Below are 18332 nucleotides of genomic sequence, written 5' to 3'. Positions count from 1 at the left end.
GAGGAGCTAACTAATGACAAGATGGAATCTAGTTTTTTATTATGTCATTAGAATCACGTTAAGGTCTTACATCTATGTCTTTGCCCATATTTCCTCTTTAAAATATTTGTTTTTTCTCTTTAATATCTTTATCTCCCTTTTTTTAAAATCTGATAAACTTCCACTTAGCTTTCAGTTTTCAAGAGTCTTGTCCCATAACATTTTATTTGTCCATTGATATCTATCACATTGTCTTATATTTGGTGGTGTTCGTATCTATTTCTCCTGCCAGAGCTTCTTGAGAACAGTATTTCTTCATCTTTCATCCTCAGTGTTTAGCAAAGAGCTTCTACTTAGTAGCTGCTTATTTAATGCTTGTTGAATGATTGAAAGGCCAATAGGAGAGGTAAGAAAGAATTTGTAGGAATTTGTAATGATTCCTGATGAGCTGGTAAGTAGCTTCCAATGATTAATATAAAGAGCTAGAAAAATGTTTAATTCTGGTCACCCTATGAAGTGACTTAGTTGTGGTCAGTTAGCAGAGTATCCTTAAAAAGAATCCTTATTGGTCTACTTTGACTCTTCTATCCTCTGGAATTAAGACCACGAGTAATGAAGCAGGACTTATAGTAGCATATATATACACCAATATTTTTATTTTGTGTAACATGCTTAAATTATTCCTGGATTCCAACAGGGGGAAGCGAGCGGAGTTATCTGATGATGAGACAAAAGAAACTGAAAATATGAAGAAAAAGAGGAGACGAATCAAACTTCCTGAGTCTGATAGCAGTGAAGATGAAGGTGGGCATTGCTGTTAATTTTTGGCTGGTGGGATTGTCTCAGTCAGGCTGCTATAGCAAAAATATCGTACACTGGGTGGCTTAAGACAAATTTATTCCTCACAATTCTGAAGACTGAGAAGTCCAAAATCAAGGCACTGCCTGATGTGTAGTTCCTGGTGGGAGCTCTCTCCCTATTTTGTAGGATACGTTCTTGCCACATCCTCACATGGTGGAGAGAGAAATCGTCTCTCTTGTCTCTTATAAGGGCAGTAATCTCATTCCATTAATTACGTCCCAGAGGCCTCAGCTCCAGATACCATCACATTAGGGATTAGAGCTTCAGCATGTGAGTTTTGGGGGAACACAAAACATTCAGTCAGTAGTGTGGGTCAATTCTTATTATGCTTAAGGAGTTAAAAAGTAATTTATTATAGGTCACAATGACAGTAGCAATCCTAATGTTGAGAGACATACAGCACCATTAAAGTCTACTTTTAGCCTTTTGACCAGAGCCATCATTTTCTGGTAATGTGCCAAAATAACGAACATAAAAGGAAAGAGAATAAGGATTATTATTATATATATTATCAAAGAGCTTTTCTTTTTAAAAAATGAAGTGGACATATTCCTTTGGCTACCTTCATGTGAATCTTTTAAAATGGGTAATATCGTAGGCATCAAGGGTATTGGTGGTATGGTGTTCCACACTACAGAAGTAAAACTGTGCTAAGATTAAGAACCTATAGTATCATTGTTGAAAGGGCATGATGCCATGGGCCCTTTCAGTTTTAGGCTGTGGGCACTGTTGTAAGATAAACAGAATAAGGGCAGGATTCTTATCTGGAAAATTAATGTGTCTTTTCAAAGAATATCAAGTATTCTAAGAGCCAAGATCTCTTCCCAAAGAGTGTAAATGTGGAAATGAAGGTGTATAGGAAGAGGAGGCTGTTAAAGAGAAAGATGCCTCGGTTGAACTGATAGGCCAGATGACTTCTACCCTACTTTGAGAACAGTGGTGAAAAGCTTGAGTTTCTGTAATCAATTCTCCATGAATTTTTGCTGTATTGGGTATAAAACATTTTGAGGGGTTGGGGAGATCTAGTCCAAAGGAATTCAGCATCAAGTGAAGGTACAAAGACAAACAAACTGATGTTAAAAGAGATTAAAGAAGAGGGGCACCTGGGTGGCTCAGTCGTTGGGCGTCTGCCTTCGGCCCAGGGCGTGATCCTAGAGTCCTGGGTTCGAGCCCCACATCGGGCTCCCTGCTCCGCTGGGAGCCTGCTTCTTCCTCTCCCACTCCCCCTGCTTGTGTTCCCTGTCTCACTGGCTGTCTCTCTCTCTGTCAAATGAATAAATAAAAATCTTAAAAAAAAGAGAGAGATTAAAGAAGAATAACAAAGAGAAAGGAATCTATTCTGCTGTTGAAGGACAAAATAAACTTGCTAGACTCTACTTTTACCAGAAACTGCTATAAGAAGAACTGAAAATGGCAACAGAGGCTCCCCCAAAGCAACTCAGCAACTGTACATGTACAAATGAGTGAAAAAGCAAATTATATAAATGGATGATCATAACATAAATGAACAGACCCAAGAAATTGTACGAGGAAATTAAATCTATGATAGAGGTACATCTTTGACTCTTCCATGGATTTCGATCCTAACAGCCATGCTTAGTGTGGGAGTTTATGGCCTCCGATATCCTGTGAGAGGTATAGTGCCCACCAGAGCTATGGTTTTTTAATGACTCTGGAATGGGTAGGGATAGGGTATTGTGAGCATCCCAGAGGGGCAGTTGCTGTATATTCATTCCATGTCATTTAGCAAAATGCTTTGACCAAGACTACTGAAAGGAAGATACCCAAACATGGAGATGAAACAAGAACATAAAGGAACATTCTGACCAGTTAAGAATTGAGGAGAAATAGGGGCAACTCCATGCAGATACATGGGAAAATAATTAGGAAGTAATAGGAATATGTGCTAATTGGATTAGTCGTCCATATTTTCAACCAGGAAAAGGACTTGGGGAAGATTCTGGAAGTCTTTCAAGCCATCAGCCTAATGTACTTTGAAAAGGTAAACTAGATACTCTAGGGAAGGAGTCAGCTCTAAGTCAAGGAATTACTGTGGTTGTTTGAGTACTATTACATACTTCTGAAATACTCTCTGTAGTTCTGATCCTTAGCCCACAAAAATAATACCTGTGGGTGATGAGAAATATGAGTGAGGTTATTAGTTTGGAAAGAAGTGAGAAGAAATGTGATAGAGGTGGACAACCTATAATAAAGATATATAGATGAGAGGCTCTCAGATTTTTTATCTAGTAAAAATACTTTTTAGCATCTGACTAAATTTATAAACCTTTGCCATTTTATTCCTAAATTTTTTCTTTTTCTCAAAGCCAATGAACTTTAATTTAAACCTTCACACCGTCTCTAACCTATTACCATTTTATTACCAATATATGTTATTCAGTATGCTGCCTTCAGCTGGAAATTAGCAGATAAGCAGCAGCAGTGGAGGAAATGGCAGGGATTTTAGAGTCAAACAGGCCTGAATTTAAATCTTCCCTCTGTCGCTTACTGTGTGACTTCAGGCAGATCATTTAACTTCTCCACTTCTTGGTTTCCCCATCTCTAAATTGGGGATGTTATCACACACTGTGTAAGTTTTTTATGAACATCAAATAAGATATATCAACAGGGCCAGGACAGTGCTTAACATAGCAGGTTTTCTTACTATTCACCCCACTTTTTTTATGGAGGTGTTCAGTGAGTGTTTAACAGCAGTAAGTCTCTTCTCAGAAAATTCTGTTCGACTTCATATCTTTACTCTCTACTCAAGGAACTTTTCCTTTGTTTTTCTCTTCCTGGTAGAGTCACGAGCACCCTTAGCAGTTCTACATACTCTGTAAAGCAAGAAAAGGCCAGACCCGGAAAGAAATCACATTAAGAGTAATATCTACATTGCTAGGAAGAAATAGTTTTAACTGGTATGTTTAAGTTTTTGCTAACATTTTCAGCTTTTGCAGATTGCTTATGCAGAATCTTAAGCAAATGATGCACCTCTTTTAGGTTAAGATAGGTATTTAAAACCATTTCCGAGGAAACTATGACTGATTTCCAGGATTTCTAATTACCTGTCTGTGCCATAGAACTCTGATTAAACAGTGGTTACATCACTGGATCTCTGAAATTAGTTTTACCACAGTTCTTATTCTGCACCAACAAAGGTGGTTTTCCCAGGATAAGTGTTACATTTCCCTATTTGAGTACCTTTTGTCTGAAGAGCTGCAAATTCATTACAAATATATTTAAAATACACCAATGTATGAAACATTCCTTATGCTTATGTCACTAAAAATATATCAAGGCTGAATGCTTGCCTTGGTGGTAAAGACTTAAAAGTAGGCAGACATGGATTCTAGCATGTGAATATGGGCAAATTTTTTAAAAACAAATAATAGGAGTAGGGATTTTGTGGGATTATTATGAGAATGAATGATTAATGTTTGTAAAGCCCAGAAAATTCTAATTGTTTTCCCTATCCTTCCTTTCTTAAAATCTTTTACTTAAAAAACATTTTTTTAAACAAAGTGAGACACAATTTGAAAAATCAGATAAAATAGAAGTTTTGTAATAGATAGTAACCTCTCCTATCTGACTCATCTAATTGACTGATGCTTCTCTTGTCAACTTTCTCCCATCTGCCTTCCATCTTTTGGGGATTTGTTGAAAATTCTTATTCATTACAAATTCTTGGCTCCCTCTTCTTTTCTCTTCCCTGGTACGGTGGGGGTGGGGTAGAGAGACAGGTTTACAGCTTTTCATTCCTTTGTCATCATTGTAATGATTCTCTTTGGGGGGATGTGGAAGGGAGAGGGAGGTATATGCTAATTCTCCCTTGGCCTAGAAGCCCCTCATCCCAAGTGTAGTTCAGAAGATGATTGTTTTCCTTTATTAAAAAATACTGTTACTTGTATTCAGTGCCAGGGAAATTGTGATGTCTCTGCCTCTATGGAGGTTAGAGTTGGTGTGTGGGGGGGGGTCTAGATAAACAATTCCATACTGTGCAGTGAGAGGGGTCTTAGAGGGTGCCACTAGGATTAAGTGTTTTTGTGGTTACTGAAGTAGAAATAGAATTAAAACTCCTTAATTTATTACTGTGAGTACTCAGAATTCCTTTTCTTTGGCATTCTCACTGTGTAAACTTTCCTCCTGCCTGTGAAAAACATGTGACAGAGCTTTCTTAGTTGCTATACCTTCAGAAAAATGGGAGCTTGGTTCTGTGGTTTGACTTTTCTCTTGCTTACTTGAGCTCCTGTCATGTTCTAGCTTCCCAGAGCTGGGTTACTAGCTGGATCACTTTCCTCATATGTTTCTGACTCTTGTTTCCCAGAGCTTATAAAGTTTTGGGGCCCATTTCATACTGAAGTGTATAATTTATTGTTTCGTTCTGGCTCTTATTTTGCTTCACCTCTTTGGGTCATTTGGCCTTGAACCCTCCACTGTCATAATTTTCAACACTGACCTAATCAGTTGGGAGAATTTCAGATCCAAGACTTGTGCTAAGAATTTGAATACAGCCAGGAGATTCAGGGAGCAGGTGAGGCTAAGCAGCTACCCAGTCTTTTTACCAGCAATTTCTTTGTGATGATTAAGCAATAGGTCAGCTGAGGATTTTCACTTCCTCTCTCATGAGCCTTGTAGAAGACCACTATTTCAGGAACTGTTCAGGAATGATGGGATCCTGTTGGTGATGCGTTCTTCTTGGGTGATACCACTTCCAGAGCAATATTCCTTTCCCAAAAGTGTTCTTTCCTGCTAATCTCACTGTAGCAAAACAAGCCTCATCACTGGGCAATGACTAGAAATTGCTGCCCTGTACAATACTGAGTACGTCTTGTTTGAGCTATAACTGTGACTGTTTCAAGGTGGTTTTTCCTTCAAAGTTTATGCTCTTAAGGTCAGCTGGAAAATTTCAGTCTAACAAACATCTCTGGGTGATTGCAAATAATCCTTACGTCACAGTCACGAAGACTCCAGCATGGAACATTTGATATAATCTGAGAATTATATCCACTTAATCTTAAAAGAAAATGTCTGCCCTGAATGGTAGTAAGGCCGTGGCATCAGACTGACTGGGGTTGAAAACTTCCTGTTTCAGTTGTAAGCTCTGTGACCTCGGCAAGTTCATTAGCCTCTTTGAATCTCTTTTTACTCAACTGTTCATGTGTGAATAATATTTGTCTCTTAGGGTTGTTGTGAGGATAAATGAAACAATTGTAAGTGGAATACATGACACATGGTGGATGTTCAGTGGATATTTATAAAAAAACTTTATAACCTGACTTTTCTGTAAAGTAAAAAGTTAAGCTAAGATGATCTCTAAGGTATATTCCAGCTTTAATAATTCTTAGTTCTCTAGTTTTCTTTGTATAAAATTAAGAAAATGTGTATTTTTTTTTAAAGATTTACCTATCTATTCCAGAAAGAGAGGGAGACAGAGAGTGAGCAGGGGAAGGGGCAGAGGGAGAGAATCTTCAAGCAGACTCCCTGCTGAGTGCAGAGCCCAACATGGGGCTCCATCCCCCGAACCATGAGACCATGACTTGAGCTAAAACAAGAGTTGGATGCTCAACAAACTGAGCCACCCAGGCGCCCCAAGAAAATGTATATTTTAAAGATACATAACTGCAGAGCCCTTGGTTGTCATGAATTCCTGCTTGCAAAATGTCCTTTGTTGGACATGGATTTAAAAAGCCACTGGAGAAGGCATTGTACCAGAGAGTGCCACAGTCTCTTATCTAAGTCTGTTTCATTATTTCAGTCATACCAGACTCTCCTGGGGATTATGAAGCTGAGTCACCATCCCCTCCTCCTCCTCCTCCTTCTCCACCTCCTGAACCCATGCCGAAGACTGAACCAGAGCCTCCTTCTTTCAAGGTAAAACTTCACTGAGATGGTTGCCTTTCCATCTGTCCTTTATCTCCTAAGGACCTGAAACTCCTATCTGAATCGATCGCTGCTGTCCGGTTCACAGAGACCAGTAGATGGCTCTTGTCTCGTTCTGCTCTCCTGTAGGTACTACAGACTGGGCATTCCCTCTCTTCTCACCTGAAGCGAGGGTTCAGCTCTAAGGGCAGAGTCTTAGGAAGGTTGCAGAGGTCAGGCCTGGGAGCGGTTTTGTTTTTCATGACCTCCAGCATCGGGGCTGCTGTGTTACCCAACTCCTGTTGGAATTGTGCAAAATAAGGTGTTGCTTGCATCAGAGCAAAGCGTGGGAAAATAGAGTAGAACAAACAGTTATGCACATCTGTTGTTCTTCAGAAACTCTTCTGGAAAAGGGCAAGGTGAGAGAAGCTGGCAACAAATGGGGAAATGTAGTTTTGAATGATCTTCAGCTGCACCTGTCTACATCTATTAGTGTTGAGAAGGGGGCTAACAAGCTTTTTTTCCCTTTATGACTTTAGTTTTCCTTTCGTTTCCTTAATTCCATTCTTTAATTCATTGTATTAAGACTGTCATTTAAATTTTGCACTAATTTCTTCATTAGCTGAGGAGAAAATGAATGAAAGACCAGTAGAGATAAAAGGACTTTGATATTGGTAATACCTATGTGAGACTAAATTACATGGGGGCAATGTCGCAGATTCAAGGCAGAAAAAGCAAGTATCGGGGCACCTGGATGGCTTCAGTTGGCTGAGTGTCCGCCTTCAGCTCAGGTCATGATCCTGGGGTCCTGGGATCAAGCCCCACATCAGGCTCCCTGCTCAGCAGGGAGTCTGCTTCTCCCTCTACCTCTGCCCCTCCCTCCCTCCCTCTTGTGCTCTCTCTCTCAAATAAATAAACAAAACCTTTAAAAAAAATCAAATAGCAAGTATCTACAGCAAGTGTGGATGCCATGGAAACGTCTCATCTGGTTTAGGGGCCTTCCCTTTGTGCTCCCCTAATGTCTGCCACAGCGCTCCATTAAAGGCCTTACCACAGTGGATTGTGGTGGTCTGTTTTCCTTGTCTCTCTCCCCTACTAAGGTCCTTTTTTTAACCATGGTGCCTGCACTACTCAACAGAAGTTAGCTGACTGGATGAACACAGTTCTTTGCTGAACGTGCTACTTTTTATCTCATAAACAGCTTGTATATACAAGAACGTAGAACTTTTCTGTGTGGTAGGACTGGTCCCTAAAACGAAATGGGTAGAGTTCCTCACGCCTTTTTATCATCATGGAATATTGGAGGGTGATTATTGTAGATTAAAAATCTTTTGTTATGTTTTTCTGTAGATTCATTGATCAACTGAATGTTGTAACCTCTGATCTTCCTGTGATCTTTTAGAGCTCAAGTGGAGAAAAAAGAAAACGAAAGCGGGTGCTGAAATCGAAAACCTTTGTGGATGAAGAAGGCTGCATAGGTAAGAAGAGTTTTTGGCTCCAAATCTAGGGATAGAGTTATGACCACAGAGAGGCTCCGTAATCTCTTCCTCGAGATGATGCACGCTTGAGTGTGCATGTGACTCACCCCAAGTGAGGCCGTGCTGCTTGTCTGTGGCGCACACACCGAGTAGCGGAGCGTGGAGAACACTACAACTAAAGTCAGAACCTCGGTGCTTGCTTGGGCCATATGCTGTAGAAGTGTGCTTTGAGATCTTGGATGAAAGCCACATCACCCCTGGTGGGGAGTTTCTTCATCTATGGAATGGATGTAAAATACCCATTTTTGCCTGCACGTGGGGTTGTTAAGATGCAGGTGAGGTAACATTTAAAAACGCTTTCAGGGCACCTGGGTGGCTCAGTTGGTTGAGCGTCTGCCTCTTGATTTTGACTCAGGTCATGATCACAGGCTCATAAGATCGAGCCCTGTGTCAGGTTCCCTGTGTAGTGGGGAGTCTGCTGAAGATTCTTTCCTTCTGCCCTCCCCCTGCTTGTACTCGCTCACTCTCCATGTCTGTCTGTCTGTCTCTCAAATAGATAAATCTTTAAAAAAAAAACCAAAAAACACTTTCAATATGGAAACCATAATACCAACTTAAAATGTTGTTACAGATGTTGAGAAGCTTTTGTTTTTTTAGAGTGGTGGTTTTATACATTTGAACAGTGGAAAAGAAGCCCCCACAGATGATTAGACTCAAAAGAGAGTGTCAAGAATCTTCTTGGTATTTTGTCCCATTTGTTCTACAGAGGGGTTTGACTCTTCCAAATGACTTCCTTTATGTTGCATGTTTGTAAGTCATGTTACGTAAAAGCACGCATTTTCTATGGTGACCTAGAGGGGAGTTAGAATTTAGGTTTTGAGTTACAGGTCGATTCTTCAGCCGTTGTTTAAGCTTGCCCTCCCCTTCCACACTGACCCACACTTCTGTGGGGATTTCGTACTTGCAGCCCAGTAGGATGCTCCGATGCTGGTACTGTCCTTTTGTGTTTAAAAAGAGTTGTGGGCTTAGGTTTGTAAGCCCCTTGTTAGTTGGCTAGCCCATAATTGTAGTTTCTCCCTGCCTGTGGCATTTGCTCTCCTAAAGAACTATTTTTTTTCCTTTCTTGATTTTCCTTTTCTGATTTAAACTTCCATTGTAAAAAGATTGATCAACTCTGAAGAATCCACTTTTCCTAGGATATGTGGTTGTTAGAGCTACCGTGAACTCCATCTCATTGTTCCCCACCACCCACTTCTCTGGAAAGGCCTGTGCCATTTTAATTGTAGCATATGATCAGGGAATACAATTCCTTACATGTGGAAATTTGTCTTTTCAGTGCCAGAATTTTTTGTGAGCCTGTGAATTCCAGACTTTGAGTAGGGTTGGTTTTTTTGTTTTTTGTTCTGTTTTGTTTTGTTTGCTTTCAGTCTTTTAATAGTGTATTTTTAAGCCTTTTGGTTTGACTATTGATGATATACATATTTACTATTGAAGTTCTTATTCTTTTTTTTTCTTTCTTTTAAATTTAAGAGGACAAAAGCATCACTGCCAGTTTTTTCCTCCTTCTACCCCAAAAGAAAAATGTCAGATATATCATTGTGAGCATTCACTTGGGAGTTTGTGGCTAAAAACCTATTGCTTTGTTCAAAATACAGCACTCAAGTTCGGGCCAGGTATGGGATGTGGGTTTTTTGCACTCCTGTCTCCAGACAGGACTGTTAAGAGCCTTGGATGCAACAATGAAAACTGTGCTCTCATAGCACTCTTTTTTTTTTTTTTTCTTAAGGTTTTTAGTCCAAGCTCAACCTAATGAATCTTGGCTCCTGTTACCAACAAAGGAGTTGTGCTTTCCTCTCTCTGTTTGGACTATTCCAAGTGTACCAGCACAGGGGCTTGCCCTGTGCTATGCTGGGTCAGAGTTAGTATGGGGGCTTTAAAAACTGGTCTTTCCCTTTCTGTGAGTTTGCTGCAGGAGCTGGGGAGTTGAGCCCCTGAGATAAGTTTGGGGTAGACTTCTAGACAAGGTGGATTTCTAAGAGCAAAACATTGTTTGAATGGAGAATAATTCTGATGTTACCCATGTAAACTGGGTTACTTTTTATGGCAGGTCAGAACAGTTGCGTGTTACTCAGTTAAAATAAAGGTTCTGTATCTTTTAAGCTGAAATCTCCTTTGTCCTGTAGTTTGAAGTAACTACAGCTTTGAATATAGAAATCCTTCTTTTAGCTCTCGAGGTATACCAAGTGTGCTGCTTAAGAAATTTTGTTGGTGTTGCCCTGACTGGTTTTTAACTCCCCCAAGCAATGCATTGCACAGAACTGGCAATGAGACAACCAGTGGTTTCAGTAATAAGTAATGAAATAATGAGCTAATTGATGTTGGAGTTCGATATTATAGACCTGCTGCCATTTGAATACAAAATACAGCTTATGAAGGAGCAAGTCTTATACCACCAACTAGTAATAAGTTGTTTCTTTTTTATATCTGCATGGGACTCTTTAGACTTTCATAATTTGAGATATTGAGTAAATAGCAGCTCATAAGTTTGTTCCAATAATCCAGTTACATGATGCTTTTCAATTTGCCTATGAGATGGTGGTGGTATTCAGGGATCATAATTGCTGAACTAAGCGGTATGCCATGGGAATTTCCTAAGTATCTTAGAGCAGCATTTCTCAAACTTGGCTGAGTATATGCATTCCTTGAGGATATTGCTAAAATTCAAATTCTGATTCAGTAGGCCTTCGGGCAGGACCTGAAATTCTGCATTTCTAGTAAACTCATGGGAGATTCTAATGCCACTGGTCTGTGGAGCACAGTTGAGTAGTAATGCCTTCGAGAACACTTAATATATATATTTAAAGCTTATCAGTGTTTTTAGCCTGTAGGTTGACAGGAATCAGGAAAGTGAATCCTAGGCTCTTGAAAGTAATGACAAATTCTAGGAACTCTTAACAAGGGAACCATTAATTATGCAACTTAATGGGATTAGATGGATATGGAGAAGAGATACTCTACTGACAACAGCCAGTTGACCTCCAGCATGGCTTTCCCATTGTGAGGGGGGAAAACAGCAGGGAGGGGTACTTGCCTAAGATTATTAGGTGCATCCGTACCTTCCGTGAGGCGGCGTTATCCCCATTTTACAGGGGAGGAAAGAACAGTGATTGTCCAAGTGTGTGGTCCCCAGACCAGCGGACCAGCATTCCCTGGGACCATGTTAGAAAAGCACATTCTCAGGTCTGTGCCCGACCTACTGAATCTGAAACTCTGGAAATAGAGGCCAGCCGTCTGTTTCAACAAGCCCTGCGGGTGATCCCGATGCACGCCGAAGTTTGAAAATATGTCAGTGGCAGACTAGGTGTTAGAATGCAGATGTGTTTGATTCCAAAGCCACTGCCTCTAGGACGGTTTGACTAATATATTTTGTTAGAACCATCAATAATTAAGTGCTTAAAACTGTTATTGTTCTTTAATGGGAAAAATACTTTTCACTTCAGTCGCTTGAGCATTTATTATTCATATTAGGTTACTGTGTTCAGCGAAGAGGAGATGTTTTCCTTTACGGTTTCTCTTCATCCTCCTGCTGCAAGCAGGCGGCTGAGAAGGAATTTGGATGTTAATACAGCTGGTGACACAGCTGCCGCAGCTCTCTCAAGTCACAGGAAGGTGGCATTGTACTGTTTCTCGTGTGTGGTTTGTGCGCCACAGTAATGCTGACGAGACCCTCATCAGTCCTGTGACATCATTGTCGGAAGTCAGTGCCTGTGCCCTTTTCAGCTTCTTTGTACTGACTGCTCACTTTTCAGTTTCCATGGGACGGGATCAGTGAATATTATTGGTATAAAAAAGGGCAAAATATGCCCTTGGCTGATAGGGAGTTAAGAGAATTGATAACTTTCTCATTTTATCACTGTCCTTACTTAAAACTATCAAGTTTGTCATATGCTTGAATTCGCTTGGGGCAGTTATCTTCATGATGTAGACCACTACTAAGCCTTGGGTCATTCAGAACTAAGAACTGAACAATGGAGTAATCCACAATTCTTTGTACTTAGGGTGTGCAGAGTGGATGATATCAGGATAGAGCTAGCCAGGAAGGTCTGTAGCTGTGAGCCTGGTTGGACAGGATGGGGACTGGCAAACAGAGCAGGGATTAGGGCCAGGGAAACCAACAATGGAAATAGGTAGGCACTGTTGGTCAGAGAAGTGTGACTGAAGAAGTTAGTCAGAGCATGAAGGTAGAAGTAGGTGTTTGAGATATAGACCATTCCAGTGCAGTTTAGGAAGTTAGTTAGCATAGACCAGGACCCAAACGCAATCAAATGATAAGGGCCCATTGAAAGGCATGGGACATAGCACGAGACAGTAAGGCTGAATGTTGGTTCTGAGCCCCAGCTAGAGACTGTGTGAGATCAGGACACATACTTCCTACCCGTGGCCAGATGTGATCTCCCAACGGGAGAAAGCTTCAGGACTAGGTGAGCATATGCCTTGATCGGAGGATCTGAGGGAATCAGAGTGAACATGATATCTCATTCTCTTAATGGTAGCGTTCTAAATGACTCGACCCATTCCTATCCCATTTTTTCCTTATTCTGCCAGTGACTGAAAAAGTCTACGAGAGTGAATCCTGCACAGATAGTGAAGAGGAGCTTAAGATGAAGACCTCCTCCGTACACAGACCCTCCACTATGATTGTGAAAAAAGAACCCAAAGAAGAACGAAAGGGCCCAAAGAAAGGGACTGCTGCTCTGGGCAAAGCCAACAGACAAGTGTCCATTACTGGCTTCTTCCAGAGGAAGTGAACTGCCATCTCTGTTAAGTCAGAGACGTGGAGTGGTCAAAGGAGAAGACCAAGACAGACAGACTCTCACTTACTGTGTAAGTTCATCCTGTGCCTCACCTTGCCTGGATCAAAAGACTTCTTCCGTCTTGTGAGGTTTATGCTGTTTCTGGTTTTTAACCAAAGGGAAAGCACCTGGAAGCAAGAGGCAAAAGAATATTTAAGAAGCCGTTACATGCTGAGGACATTTTTTTAAGCACAGTCTTTGACCTGTTCTGGAGAAGAAGTCACTCCAAAAATAAATTGGAACAGGTTTCAGAATTCTCACTGAAGCCATTTAGTTGCTAATTCACTGGGCCCTACCCACCCTGTGCCCTGAGCGCTTACGGCTCAGGAAGTATTCCTCCTTGTTCCTTTGCATTCTGTGGACTTGTGTGGGTCTTTATTTATCCTTGAATTTTACTGGACGTGTTTACCTCTCCCCCTGTAATCCCTTCTCCACACCATACTTCTGTGTGAAGCCATTTTCTGTAAGTCTTTTAAATCTTGGTTGGACTAGAGGCTGAAACAAAAATCTCCCTGTAATCCTCTAATCCTCTCTTCCTCCGTTATAAAATACACTGACACCTGGCTACAGACCAGCACATTGCTTGTGTTCTCCCCCTTTCACAAAAGCTCTCTGGACCTTCACTTGCAATTAGTAGGTAGGGAAAAGCCTCAGGCACAGCACAAATAGAAATGTAATGATGTATTCAACTCCATCAGAAATTACTTAGTGTCAGCATTGACGACAGTGGAGGCCTTGCCATGTTGCTGACACAGGGCGTGCTTTACACTGCTCTTTGTGACTTTTGTCTCCTCCCCTCTCCCACTCTCAATACCTAGAGAGTGAGAAACCCAGGCAATGAAATGGAGGCATGGGTACAACAGTTAAGAAAAATGTCTCCTTCTCGAAGAACCTGGATGGTCCGAAACAGCAATTTTCCAGGACTATAATGAGGAAGAGATAAAGCACACATATTTATGCAGATGTTGCTCATCTGTATTTTTAACCCTCCCATTTGCCTAAAAATACACGCCGCCCAAGAAAAGATGGAGAGACCGAGTTGTTAGTAGGACTAAGCAGCAAGTAAAACATTTTCATTTGTCACTTATGGAAAATCATCTATTCCAGTGATAACCTGTAAGCAGTTTCCATTATGGCTGGATAGTGAGCTCCGTGGATCGAGGTGGTGTGGTGGTGAGTCCTGCACAGTGAGTTCCGGGTGAAGGAACGCAGACTCCGCTGCTGGCATGACTCACGACTGACAGACGAGGGATGTCTGACTTAGCCTGCGTATGTCGTGATGCAGTCAGCCGTCCACTGTTTAAGGTTAGGATTGCGACTGACCTTGGATTAACGTGAACATCTTTAGCAGCCGTCACCCGGGCTCTCCGGCCAGGCACCGTGTGGACTTGATTGAGACCAGAAGTTTGGGAGATAAGTCCTGGCGTTACGTCTGGGACTTGAGAAGGCAGAGGCTTTGTGTAGCAAGCAGAGTAAAGGTTGACATATTCCATAGCCCTTTCTTTTTAAAATGTGAAAGGATGGAAAGCCTGGACTTATCTTTACAAAAATCCTCTGGAGAGTGATCTCTTTTAAATGGTTATTTTTGTCATTGCCTCTAGTCATTTTTCTAAATAAGAATGGCAAATTAAACAGAAAAGCAACAGTCTAGTCTTTTTTCTTCCCCTTAATTATTATGCCGGGATCTCTAGTAAAACTGAATTTTGAATTGAAAAATTTCTGGTGGCGGTCAGAATTCCACCTTTGAAGGGATGATGCGAGTCCTGTGATCACTCAATTCAGTGTGCTGCCTAAACTCTGAGCTGTCTACAAGGCTTGGGAAGGAGTCGAGTAGGGGCCTTTTTTTTCCTTTTTGTACAAAACTCTACCATGTTCTCCACAGGAGTTAAATAAATTTGAGAAGTTGTGTTAAAACAGTGCTTCAAACTGAATGTCTGCTGAGGCTGTTACTTGACAGGACGGCCGCAGTGTGTGCAGTTATCTCAACTCTGAATGAGAACCAGGCTGGTTTTCAGTTTATACTGTTAAAACTGCACACCCGTAGTCTGAGATGAACAAGTTATTTGCTGCCTTCATCATTTTTTCAACCCCACAGGAAGTCTTCGTTTCAGCCAACATCAATTTTTAGTTCGTTTAGGAGAAAATGTAGTCCTGATCTTGCACATTGTATTAGTCTGGCTTCATCACTTGTTAGCCATGTGACCTCGGCACATTTCTAAGCCTCAGGTTCTTAGTCAAAATAGAGCTAAAACGAGGTACTGTGGATTGTCAAGACTGAAGAAATGTGTATATGTGTAGCATAAATTTGGTATACAAGTGGTAGCACATAGGTGCTCTACAAATGGTGGCTTCCGTCCTGATGTGAAAAACGATGCAGTCAGCTGCCAGCTTTCCGAAATGTTGTCAAGAATATGAGCCAGATGTTAGACTTGTTCAAAGTCATCATTCTGGCTGTAAATGTGATCAAAGGCTGTAAATGTGATAATTGTTCTTTTTTATGAAACATTTTAGAGAGTAGAAACTTTTCTTTTGAAAGAAAGTGAGATTCCTTGGCTGTATTTACTGTTCATGAAAATGTTTATGTGTATGCACTATGTGTCAGGCCTCTGACCTGGGCACAAGAGGCCGTAGTAGAGTCCTAGACTTGTCCGCAGAATCTAGGGGAAGAGACAAGCCAGTAAAATGAAATTATAACATCTTATGGTGAATGCAGTGACAAATAAGCACAGGGTTCTCGGAGAGCTCAGGAGGGTGGACATTCTAGCTGAAAGAGAGAAAGCTAAGCAAATACTTGAAGGATAAGGAGGATGTTACCAAGCAAAGAGGAATGGGAAAGATTTCTCGGCAGAGGAGCATGGCTTTAGGGGGAAATGGATGGTAGACTTTGGGAGTAGGGAGGAAATGTATTGAGAAATGAAGCTGGGGTCTTGTTAAGGAGTTTGGATTTTGTTTGAAGACTGCGAGGGCCAAGTGAAGAATTTTTAAGAATAACATTAGAAGTTGATTCTCATTTAAGAGGACAGCTGGCATTTTCTTTGATTTTGTCTGTCATAGAGTGAGTCTTTCTACCCAGGCATTCACATTGTATCTTAGTTCTAGTACTATTAAAATTAAAGTTTTAATGAGATTAAAGAAAAATGTCATTGTTAAAATGAGGCTGCTTGATTCTGGCAGCCGGTGTAGACAATTGCAGTATTTCCCTTGTCTTCCCCAACAATACAGATTTCTCTAGCAGAAGTCATTTCAGTTTTTTTAAACTGATTTCAAAAACTGGGTAGTTCTCTGACACTCTCAAGGATGTGTGCCTCTACTCAGCTCCCTGAAAAGAACTGAGGAGGGGAGAGGAGGACGAGTGGAACAGTTCTATTTCTTTTCTATCTTTGTTTCTCTAAGAAGACATTAGTTATTTTACAGGAGAGAGCTGAAGAGAAGGGCCATATAAGGAAACTAAATAGTTTCTCCAGGACAAGAGTAGAATGAGTGCATAATAATGTATTTGCCAGAAACGTACTCTGTGTCAAGACTCGTTTTGGTAAACTTGTCTCCTTTCATTGGTTCCGGGATCTCAGTGTGCTGTAATGCAGCTTTTTACCACCATGAAACATTCTGGGGCTGCCTCGTTTTGTTGTGAGAAGGCAGTATTGCTTTCTGAGTTATTGCCCTGGCAGCTCTGTAAATTAGCCCATGCTGTCACCATGCCTTCTCTGAAGGGCACATTGTACCCAAATGACTGCATTTAGGATTGACTCTTGCCACTCCCTGCTGCATGACACTTCTCACCACTTGTATCTGTGTCCAGTTTTTTTTGTGTGTGTGTTCTTAAGTGTGGGCCACCCACAGACTGCCACCCAGGCTCTTTAGCCAGAGAAACTTGGTAAGGCTTCGGATCCAAACCCACCTTAATTCTAGAATTGCCCTTTCATTTCAAGCTCTAAATATTGTCTGGCTCCCCCACACCATTCCCTCTCTTTTTTCTCATTTGCTCTTGCCAGACTCCTTATTTCTTGAGGCTTCACTTTGGCTTCTCCCCCTCTTTTTTTTTTTTTTTTTTTTTTTTAATACTCAAAAGTTCCTCATAGCTAGCCCTTCTTTGACTTCTTTCTTTTGGTCTTTCAGGCTTTCTTCAGGTTCTTTCACATCTTTTACTGGACTGCTCTTGAAGAATGGAAAAACCACGTTGTTTAATAGCTGCTTTAAATCATTCAAATCCAAAGTGTCAAGCAGTTGTTGAAGGCTAGTTATGTTTACTCCTGGATAAGCTACTTTAGAGATTTCAGGAGCTCAGAGGTTACCGTTCTGGAATGGCAGGACATGCACACTAAATAGCATTATGTAGCAGTGGAGATGACACTAGGAGGAGTGGTAGACAAAGGACTTAATAATTCAGAAAAGAACCAGGATAACCATAATGGACAACATTTCATAGTCTTTTGTAAGAACAACAGAGGATTTCACTCAAGATACAGGCTGAGGAAGGTTCACCATTTTAGTGGGTCTTATTTAGCTGTTTGAATGTCACTCATCATTAACACAGTCATGGTAAAGTAATCCGTAATTAAAGGAACCTTTAGTGGAGTTATTTCTGTCCTATCTTAAGAATGAGAATTTTTTTTAAAGATTTTATTTATTTGAGAGAGAGAGTGAAGAGGGCAGAAGGAGAGGGAGAGGCAGACTCCCTGCTGAGCAGGGAGCCCAACATGGGGATCGATCCTGGGACCCTGGGATCATGACCTAAGCTGAAGGCAGACGCTTAACTGACTGAGCCACTCAGGTGCCCCCAAAATGAGAACATTGACAAGAAAGAAGCAGGTGCAAAGGATTATTCCCAAAGGCAGTTTATGGGATATATATTGGATTAGCATAAATTTAGCTCAGTTTTACGCATGCTCAACTTTGGCATACTATGGAAGCAGGGTGCTTTGACGGAAACCGCCCAAGTTGGGAGGCAGAGGGCTCTGGATTCAAACTCTAAGGCACTGACTTTAGGTAAGGTACTCGTCCTCCAAGAACTTGTTTCCTCATCTTTATTTATTTTTAAAAAGATTTTATTTATTAACTTATTTATGTAGAGCGAGCACATGAGTGGGGGCAGGGGAGAGGGAGAGAGAGAATCTCAAGCAGACTCCACACGGAGTGTGGAGCCCAACTCAGGGCTCGATCTCATGACCCCGAGGTCAGACCTGAGCTGAAATCAAGAGTTGGACGCTCAGCTGACTGAACCACCCAGGCTCCCCTACTCCTCTTTATAGCGAGCTACCACCTACTTTAAAGGGTTTTAAGGCTTTAATGAAATACTCCACAG

The 18332-nt window shown here is 41.1% G+C and overlaps 1 protein-coding gene across 5 annotated transcripts in view; it reads left to right on the top strand.

The window, feature by feature from the left end:
* The window catches only part of POLD3 (DNA polymerase delta 3, accessory subunit), a 107195-nt gene that overhangs the window by 81377 nt on the left and 7486 nt on the right, over positions 1-18332 (top strand). For 4 of the 5 annotated variants that reach the window (XM_048217185.2, XM_026518100.4, XM_026518101.4 and 1 more), the window contains 4 exons: positions 677-783; positions 6596-6711; positions 8102-8177; positions 12783-14944. In XM_048217185.2, the coding sequence (XP_048073142.1) occupies positions 677-783; positions 6596-6711; positions 8102-8177; positions 12783-12985 (502 nt within the window). In that variant the 3' untranslated portion in view covers positions 12986-14944. Of the gene's footprint in view, positions 1-676; positions 784-6595; positions 6712-8101; positions 8178-12782; positions 14945-18332 lie in introns of those variants that run through there. The other variant, XM_026518102.4, reaches the window with a different exon arrangement.

The sequence above is a fragment of the Ursus arctos genome, unplaced genomic scaffold, assembly GCF_023065955.2.
Source record: "Ursus arctos isolate Adak ecotype North America unplaced genomic scaffold, UrsArc2.0 scaffold_22, whole genome shotgun sequence".
Lineage (NCBI taxonomy): Eukaryota > Metazoa > Chordata > Mammalia > Carnivora > Ursidae > Ursus > Ursus arctos.
Note: the sequence above shows the minus strand (reverse complement) of the source record. Positions and strands in the feature narration are given on the sequence as shown.